At 35.2% G+C, this 9,337-nt stretch overlaps 1 protein-coding gene across 1 annotated transcript; it reads right to left on the bottom strand.

Moving 5' to 3' along the window:
* Nucleotides 1-1,242: 1,242 nt before the first annotated feature.
* On the bottom strand, nt 1,243-5,078 carry LOC149238061 (ABC transporter G family member 4-like). The gene is made up of 2 exons (XM_089372904.1): nt 4,227-5,078; nt 1,243-4,126 (listed from the first exon to the last, which is right to left on the bottom strand). Exon 2 carries the CDS (start codon nt 3,643-3,645, stop codon nt 1,531-1,533), a length of 2,115 nt encoding a protein of 704 aa, XP_089229030.1. The 5' UTR covers nt 3,646-4,126; nt 4,227-5,078; the 3' UTR covers nt 1,243-1,530.
* Between the last annotated feature and the right edge of the window lie 4,259 nt (nt 5,079-9,337).

Here is a 9,337-nt window from a genome sequence, read left to right as displayed (position 1 = left end):
TTGTTGGTTTGTTATTTTTGTGGGATAAGGGACCCACCTCCTCACAGTGATTTGACCGCTAAGTCTACCAAGGCATACATACTCTAGCCCCTCTGGTTTTGAACCTGTGACTTTTTAGGAGGAAACACATGCTCTTAACCATTACTTCAAGGCATACATACTCTAGCCCCTCTGGTTTTGAACCTGTGACCTCTTAGAAGGAAACACATGCTTTTAACCAGTACTTTATAACATGACCATCCCCAATTGAACTATCCCTGGGCTAATTAATAATTATAATTGTCAAGTTTATTTTATTTTTTTATTTAATTTAATTTTTATTTTTATATAATTTGGTATTGTTAAAATGTTTTAATTAATAGTTATAATTTTTTTTTTTTAATTTTTTTACATTATTATTTTGTATAGAAAACCCAAATTGTTATTTTGCATGAAAAACTCAATGATCTCCCTTGCCTTGTGTAGTTAAAGCTCTCTTTTTTCACAAATTCACACCAGAATATCAATATTGCCTCGTGTAGTTAAAGCTCTCTTTTTTCACAAATTCACACCAGAATATCAATATTAAGCACTATGAAATAAAAATTCACAGTAGAATATCAATATTAAGCACTATGCAATAAAAATCCACACCAAAATATCAACATTAAGCACTATGCAATAAGTTAATGCCGTAGAATGGTCTTTTTCAGGATATATTTTCTGGTTAATTTTAACCAAAATCCCGCAAAGATTTTTTAAAATTTGAGTTTTAAGTTGTTTAATTTAGAGAATTTGAGGGGTGAGGGGTTTTTGAAAGTGGTGAATCTATTAATACATTTTAAATAACAAAAAATCACATTCTTTTTGAAGTTATTTCTATTTCGTCTGCAAGTTAGACTAAGCCTAAGTTAATTATTACCTTATTGTTTTTCCTTACAATTTGTTAGTATAATATTGAATAAACAAGATAAAAATAATGTATATTGTTTGTTAGTATGATATTGAATAGACAAGATAAAAATAATGTATATAGTTTATTAATGTGATATTGAATAGAGAAGATAATATGATATTGAAAACACAAAATAAAAAAACAATAATCAGGCTCATTACCTTACTGCATGATGATTAATATAATATTTTCCCACCCTAACATATTTTTTTTCCCAAAACTATAAACAAATTCATGGTTACAGAGTTCAATTCAAAAGTCCCACTGAAAGATATCAAGATTAGGAACCCAAAGAGATATCGGAAAGATACTGTAATTAAACATCTGATAATTTATTGAAAACGGATGGAATTATACATTCATAAGTAGCAGACCTTGTGTATGCTTGCCTTTATTGCATAAGCATATGCAATTACTAGGTACTTTTTTGGTTTCAGAGGATTGCAAATGTCAATAAAATTCAGAAACTAAATAGCATTTAGCTGAAAGAAAAGAAATGAACATACAGAAAGAAAGAAAAAGGTCATCAAAATCTTCTCATTGCTTCACATGATAATCCTCAAGCTTATTTCACTTCGTTTCTGGATCATATTGATTTAACGTTTTGCTCTGCAAGCTCTTCTCTTGAGGATAACATAACAAAGGATTCGATAGAAAATGGCAAAGGCCACCATGATCTCCACATTCATCCACAGTCTACCTTTCTGCAATCCTCGCTGTTGCAATATATCTTCACCAGTGGCTGCACATACATTGAGCTCAGGATACCACGAGAAGCATTTGGTTGCCAGGCTTGAGTACTCGTTTATCAGAAGAGAATCCAGAGGATACTTGTAAAGAGATATATAGTGCATAAACAGCCAATACTTGGGGATGTTATCCTTGGATATAAAATACCCAGAGAAGAGAAAAAAGGCTCCCAGTATGGTGAATATGAGAGAGTTTCCTGTGATAAAATCAGGTGCCAGAGCACTGAGAAATACTACTAATGAGTTTGCCATGACAACAATAAGCCAAACTATCAGCAAAAAGAAGAGAAATGCATTCCATGTGCTGCTGAGACCAACAAGCCAATACACAGGAACCGCAAACAGAATTGCAATTATCATCAAGAAAGGAAGGAAGACAAGGGTATTAGAGATGACATATGATGAAACTCTGTAAGCACCTCTGGATGTCTCTCGCATCAGAATCTGGCGCTCCTGCAGGAAAATGGGAAGAGCTTCGGTAGTAGATGATAGAAGAAATGTTAAGGTAAATGCGAAGAACCCCAAGCGTTCATCCAGACCACGTTGGTTATAACCAACCTTCAAGTACACAGTTCCAAGGCCTACCCCTGCAACTATTGCCTGCATAGTTCTTGCAAGGAATAACTGCTGTGTTCTGTAGATTATCTTGCAAAACCTGCATGACAGAGTATAGATTTCACAGTATCTAGAATTGGCATATTCAACCCTGTCATCTCCATCATCATCAAGACCAATTGGCTCAGGATTAACAACACTAGCCAGACCTGCAAATGGGCCTTGCAAGTTTCTCTGTGGCAACCCCTGCTCTGTGAAAACATTCCCAGAAGAATCATGATCAAAATTTCCGGCGGTTTCACTGATGATTTCCATTGCATACTCCAAGGCATTAAGCTGTGGGGGGATTTTTCTGCCTGCAGATTCAAGTGACTCATGCAGTGACTTCAAAGACCCATGGTATGCTACTGAGCCCTTCGTAAGGATCAATAAAGAGCTTATCAGATTCAGAATCCTGTAGCTGGGTTGATGAATTGTTAAGATAACCGTACGGCTCTGGGGTTTTTTGGCCATTGCATGTAGCATCTCTACTACATGCAGAGCTGCTGCACTGTCCAGACCAGAAGTGGGTTCATCTAGAAACAACACAGCCGGGTCATGTATGACGTCTACCCCGATTGAAACCCTTCTTCTTTCACCCCCTGAGACTCCTCTGATGCTTTCATCCCCAATACGAGTGCTTGAAACATGCGCAAGACCCAGCTCAGATATAAGAGCTTCAACCTTGGCTTCCTTTTCTAGCTTGGATACCGAAGCCGGGAGCCTAAACCGGGCACTGTACATGAGCGTTTCCTTCACAGTAAGGAACGGGAGCAGGGCATCTTCCTGTGTGACATAGCCAGAAATCCTTCTGAACTGTGAAGGATTCACTGGTCTTTCATTAACCAAAATGCTGTTTTTAGCCCGCTCAGGCCTTATCCTACCGGCAAGAATCTCGAGCAAAGTAGACTTACCAGCACCGCTAGGCCCTACTATGGCTAAAATCTCGCCTGTTTTTGCATCACAACTTATGTTTTTCAGTATGTTATGCACCGGTCTTTCAGGTCCTCCACACGGATGAAATACATGGAGGCCTGGTTTGTCTATAGCAATACTGTATGAGAGATTTCTTACTTTGATCTCGTAGGTCTTTGACGTTCTCGCCATGGATGCAGGATTAGGATTCATTTGAATAGGAACAAAATCCATTAACATCGTTCGTCCACCATGAAATCCATCTGCTGTTTCTGAAATAGAGCAAGAGCTGTTTGAATCTGTAGCTAGCTCTGAGATGGAGCAGAAATTGTTTGAATCAGACCTTGCACTGTATTCCTGATACCGGTCATCAAACTTCTGTGGGAACCCAACCTTATCAAGGTTCTCATCAGATGGAGCCACTGAATGTAGCTGGAGTTGAATGCTTGCCATCTCTGATATCTAATATATGTGACAGTGAGCTAAAAATATAGTTGGTAGATTACTGCTGGTACTGGAAACTTCATCACTTGGGGTTTGGCAGGAGTTGAAGTTTGCTTGGGTATCTTCTCAAGAATGCTTCTCTGTGGACAGGATTTTGTGCTAAGGCTGTCTCTTATCTGTGTTCTTTCAAATAGGTTGAATTCTATGATCTAGATACTTGCACTCACTTAAATAAGGTGACTGTACTTCAATAAAACCCTGCTTTGAAAAAAAGGATGCAGTGATGCAGCATCATTTGAGTTCTGGAAAGAGTTGAAGTCTGCTTCAGTAGTGTCCACAGGAATGCCCTTATTGCCAGCGAACAGGTTTATGGGGCAAAAACTGTCTAACAAACTGAACTAAAAATTATCCATGTCATTCAAACAACTTCAATTCTATGATCTGGATACTTGTACTATCTTAAACAAAGTGGCCATACTCCAATGAAACCCTGCAAAATCAAATTGATGTAATCTAAGCAAAAAAGTCCTTTAGATAAACTTACAAACCTTCTATCCAAGCAATACAATGTTTCAATTACTGTTGTTCACCTCAGATTTTTGCAGTTCTGTACACTCAGAGAAAATGCACTTTGCCCGGATGGGTTATGGCAATAGGGAACTTGACATCCCCCAACTCTGTTTCTCAGAATCAGGGATGCAACCCTCGGTTCAAGAAGACCAATTGCTATTGGTCTGTTCTTCCGACACCTGTTAAAAGGGCGGAATGTGAATGGCAGCAGTGACAGGCTAATAAATCACCCCACCGTGATTCTGCTCCAGGACAAGGTGAAGAAAATGTGAATAACCTTTCAAATCTGCTTTAGCCAGCAGCGTTTTCCATTAAATGAATAAAATAAAGCATTGAATGGTCACCATTAACACCGACGTTTTTCACTCTGCAGGCATTCATGAGAGCCTGAACCCCTTTGGCAAATTCAACGCATCTCTCCTTCCCAACTAGTATTGGCAAGGTAGTTGGAATGGCAAAAAGTTGGTGAGCACAATTCCTACTGTAACCGCTGGGGACGGCATTAGCGTGTGGGTATCCGGATATTTGTTTTTCTCAACAACACCATCTGCTTAAGCGAGATTGGGTTCTTCAATGTTACGCCTCCATGTGACCATGTATTTCATTCCCGTGACCAGCCAGGATTTTCGCATTCTCCGGCGTTAGCAGATGAGATGAGCCCACGTATTCAAAGGACAGGTGATGGTGGGTAAGTGGTACCACCGCTGGTAGATGTGATCATGGGACTCCAATAGTGAGAGCAAGAAGCAGTCATAATTTTTTCGAGCCAAACCATTCAATTTCTTGCAGCCATAGATCTGGAGCCTGATGGTTGTTGTTCAATGGGCAGTTTAGGCCACCAAATGAGATATAGCAGAGTTTTACTCCACCTCATGGCAGAGTTGCACAAGACACTCCATAGTTTGTTTGCTGATACACCTGCACAAAATATGTTTTACACTTTGGTCCCACTTAGAAAGCTAACTACAAAACAATTATTTTAGCAAGCAATCATTCCTAGGAGGGGTCACTATAACTATAAAAGCTTTCATGACATAAGATCATGGTATGTTGGAGGTTGAAAAATATTAAAATTGGATTTTATAATCAATGTCAGATACCACGTAAGAGAAGGGAGGAGATTTATTCCAAAAATATGTTATTATTCTCACACACCCCTAGGGTAGTTCAAATATATATCTATATATATATAACATTAGTATGAAATATATTTATCAGTGGATTATTTTATTTTCATAAAAAATATAATATATTGAGATTTATATGTTGTCACGGGCAAGGTTTTGTAATTTATGTGGAGTACTCCATAAGATGATAAGATAGTTTTTAATTATAAAAACTATTCAAAAAATTTCAAACATTATATATCTAATTGTTGTTTATTCTAATATTTATTTTCACTATATATTATATATATAGGGATTCACATAACATGTTCCATAAAGGAAGGGGATAAACAAGTATATTCATCTCACAAATAATTAATTACTATATTATTATGAGAGTCACTAATATTTTTATGGGAGTAATGATCATGGTATGTTGAGGCTTATATATTATTTCAAATCAAAATTCACAACCAATGCAAAATAAAGCACAAACTGGAGAGTAAATTTAAAATTTGTAAAATTAAAATTTGTAAAAGCTATTTTAAAATGTGAAATATTATTATATATTTAGCTAAATAAATATTAATTTGTTAATTGCCTCGGTAGCATCGTTTGATGATTGACTACCGGGAAATCATGATATTTCTGAAAGTTTCTAATGGTTTTTATTTTTATGATCTGGTCGGATAACATTTACATTGTCAGTAGTAAATATAGATGGGTGATAGATATGGTAGTTTATAAAGCTTGGATGGACATACTCAAACTATTTATGTTTTGGATGGCTTATGATGTTGATCAGTGGCCAACAGCCCTGGTTTCCCTCGGGCAGGTTGAAGCCACCAGACATATATTCGGTAACCTACTTTACATATGATTAATAGAAAGGTACTGCCAAGCTTACAAAAAAAAAATATTGACTTGTTAATTATTATTTAGTTAATACGCCCACATGATTTCCATAAAAGATGGGGATGAGTAAGTCCGCATATTCATCCTACAACTAATCAATTTATGCTATTAGAAGGGTCATTGGCTCCACTAACACCCCTACTGGAGTAATAACCATGGTATGTTAAGGCTTACATATTATCTTAGATCAAAAGTCACAAACAATGTAGGATAGTACACAAGAGGAGAAGAGATTTTAAATTTGTAAAAACTATTCCAAGACACAAAACATGGTGATATATTTGACTAAGTATTAACTTGTTAATTAATCTTTATCTAGTATTTACATGTGTATCCATGTAATTTCCATGAAGGAAGGGTACAAGCAAGCTCACATATTCATCACAATCTTAATCGATTATTATGTTATTAGGAGGGCCACTAACACCCCCATTGGAGTAACATGCATGATATGTTGAGGCTGCTTATTATCTCGAACCAAAACTCTCAGCGAATGTAGGATACCACAAGAAAGGGGAGAAAATTTTAAATTGATAAAACTATTCCAAGGTGTCAAACATTGTAACATATCTAGTTGACTATTAACTTGTTAATTAAATTTTATTTAATCTTAAACAACACATATTTTTTGAGGAGATGGTTCGATAAGCATATTCATCCTACAACATCGCTACCCTATGAACATAACCTTAATATTATTTATATAATCCAAACACACCGAACCCTAAACCTTGATGTCTAAACCCTAAATGCTAACCTCTAAACCACAATCCCTACACTTAGACACATAAGGATTTCAAAACAAAAAGGATGTTAACTATATGCTAACACGAAGAAGCATGGTTGCTAGTTTGAAACCAATATGAGTCTAAATGATAGGGAAAAGAGATGAAAATGGTGAAAAATAGATAAATAATAAACTATAAGGAAACACTTAAATAATGTAGCTTAAAGCTAAAGTGACATAAAACAAACATAAAATACATACCAAGTTGTAAAAAGAAAAAGAAGAAATGCAAAGTGGATGTAAGATGATGTGAAATAAGGTTGAAATCAACATCTATTTTTAAAAGGACCAGAATTGTCATCCTTCTAGTTTCATAAAATGAAAGGTATATAAAAACCCAAGATATATAAACTTTATGTAAAATAAGATGCAAAAATAAAAATCTATTTTAAAAAAAGAATGGAATTGTTATCTTTATAGTTTCATTTATCCAAATTAGATTATTGTATTACTTGTCTTCCATCTTGATGTTTTTACAATAGAAAAAGTGGAGCAATCAACTCACAAGATCATTTTTACTAGCGGGACCCAATTTGTCAAATTGGGGTCCAAAACCTTCTAGTAATAGTTTAAGGCATCAAATGACATTTTTATGGGGTAAAATTTTTATTCTTAAGCATGCGCTTTTGGGTGCTATTCTACACATAAACACCTTTCCAATAGCGCAAAAATTGTCTCAATCAGAGTTTGTATGCAAAACTTATGCCACTTAGAAGTTGATCTTCTTGTTTTAACTACCATAACTCGAGAGGATGACACGTTAGGCCACATTATTCATGGAAAATGGGCTATTCATGTGATTGTGATGAAGAAGACTCTAGAAGAGTCGATTTTGTAACACTAGTTAAGAGTTGAAGGAGTCAAACCTAAACACTAGTGGGTTATTAGGTTGAGTTATAACCTGGCCACTAGGAGGAAAATGAGTTTCATTCTATTTGAGTACTCGATATATAAACATAGTAGCTAATAATGGATAGGGAGAGAGAAAATAAAGAGGATTTGTGCACTACAACAACAGATGGGCCATGGGCCCACTTCTTTGTACTTGCATCCATTTTCCATTCAAAGAAAGATAGCAAAGTGGCCTCACCTTCCAGCTAAGTTTTCCCCTGAAATGGTTTCTTATGTTATATCTTGTGTTAATTTGTGGTTTGTGAAATTTATTTCGTTTTTCTCTATTTTCTACATAATTATAACTGCACACATACACAAAAAACAATAACTAACATATCCATAAATCTAAGGAGAAATAAACTCTTATAATGTAGATTTCATCTTTTAACTATAAATTTATCAGATTTATTGTGATTAATTATCTAGTAAAATATCCACGGTAATTTATAGATCATTTATAAAATGAAAGACATATAAAAACCCAAATCATATAGAATTTATCAATGTATATGACAATATGATTGTAATAACTTAAGGTATTATATATTTCTTAAATACATTTAAAAAGTCTAAACTAATGCATAATGTCCAATTTTAAAAAGAAAATCAAAGTTCCATCTTGTAATTGTGCTCACGTGCTTAAAAGAAAGCAAGCATGTCTATCCCACCCGACCTTGGGGGGGTTGAAAGGTTGTTCCTTGGGGGCTTGGAGGGTAAAAGTTTCCCTACCCTCAAGTGTTCTCATGTTGAAGCGCCTACCTTTGATATGTTTTCGATAAAAAAGAAAATATGTATGTCCAAGTAAAGATTCAATTTCCTCCCTCCTAAAACATAGAACATCTCAAACATAAACATGCCAAACATCTTTGAAGAAAAGCTTACCTAATAACTTGCCTCTAGAATTTTGGTGTAACATATTTAATATAGAAACTGCTAATTTACAAATCTATTATGGAAATTTAAAAGAAAGAAACTAATTTTACATTTTAAAATCTATTTAGTTAAATTAATAATTTAAAAATTATCACTAATCATTTATGTTGTACACAATTTTCACCAATACAAAACAATTGGGTACCCATATCACCTTTAAGAGATACAAGGCTATTAATCTTTATGTAGATAATGTAAATGATATCCACGATAGGAAAGATTTCAGTGTCTTTTCATTATGAATCTTGTTCAGGTTACTCGACCTTAAATAGTCCAATCAAGGAAGAAATACACATAGAATTGGCCCTTAAAGGCTTTCCCAAAGGTCAAAGACAAAATCATGTAAATTGGGCAAAGGGGATAAGATAAGAAAGTATAAGCTAAAGTGTTTTCAAAGTGATAAGGGAGGTGGAGTGCTGAACAAGGGATCACGAGACATCAATAGAACGAGACCTGAACAAGGGATCACGAGACATCAATAGAACACTGCGTTCAT

Source organism: Pinus tabuliformis, chromosome 8 (assembly GCF_031772625.1).
Source record: "Pinus tabuliformis cultivar Carrire ecotype Pingquan chromosome 8, CPIR1, whole genome shotgun sequence".
Taxonomy (NCBI): Eukaryota; Viridiplantae; Streptophyta; class Pinopsida; order Pinales; family Pinaceae; genus Pinus; species Pinus tabuliformis.
This window is presented reverse-complemented; position numbering and strand designations above follow the sequence as displayed.

Coding starts and splice junctions, on each gene's coding strand:
- LOC149238061 (XM_089372904.1), bottom strand. CDS start 3,645: ATGGCAAGCATTCAACTCCAGCTACATTCAGTGGCTCCATCTGATGAG.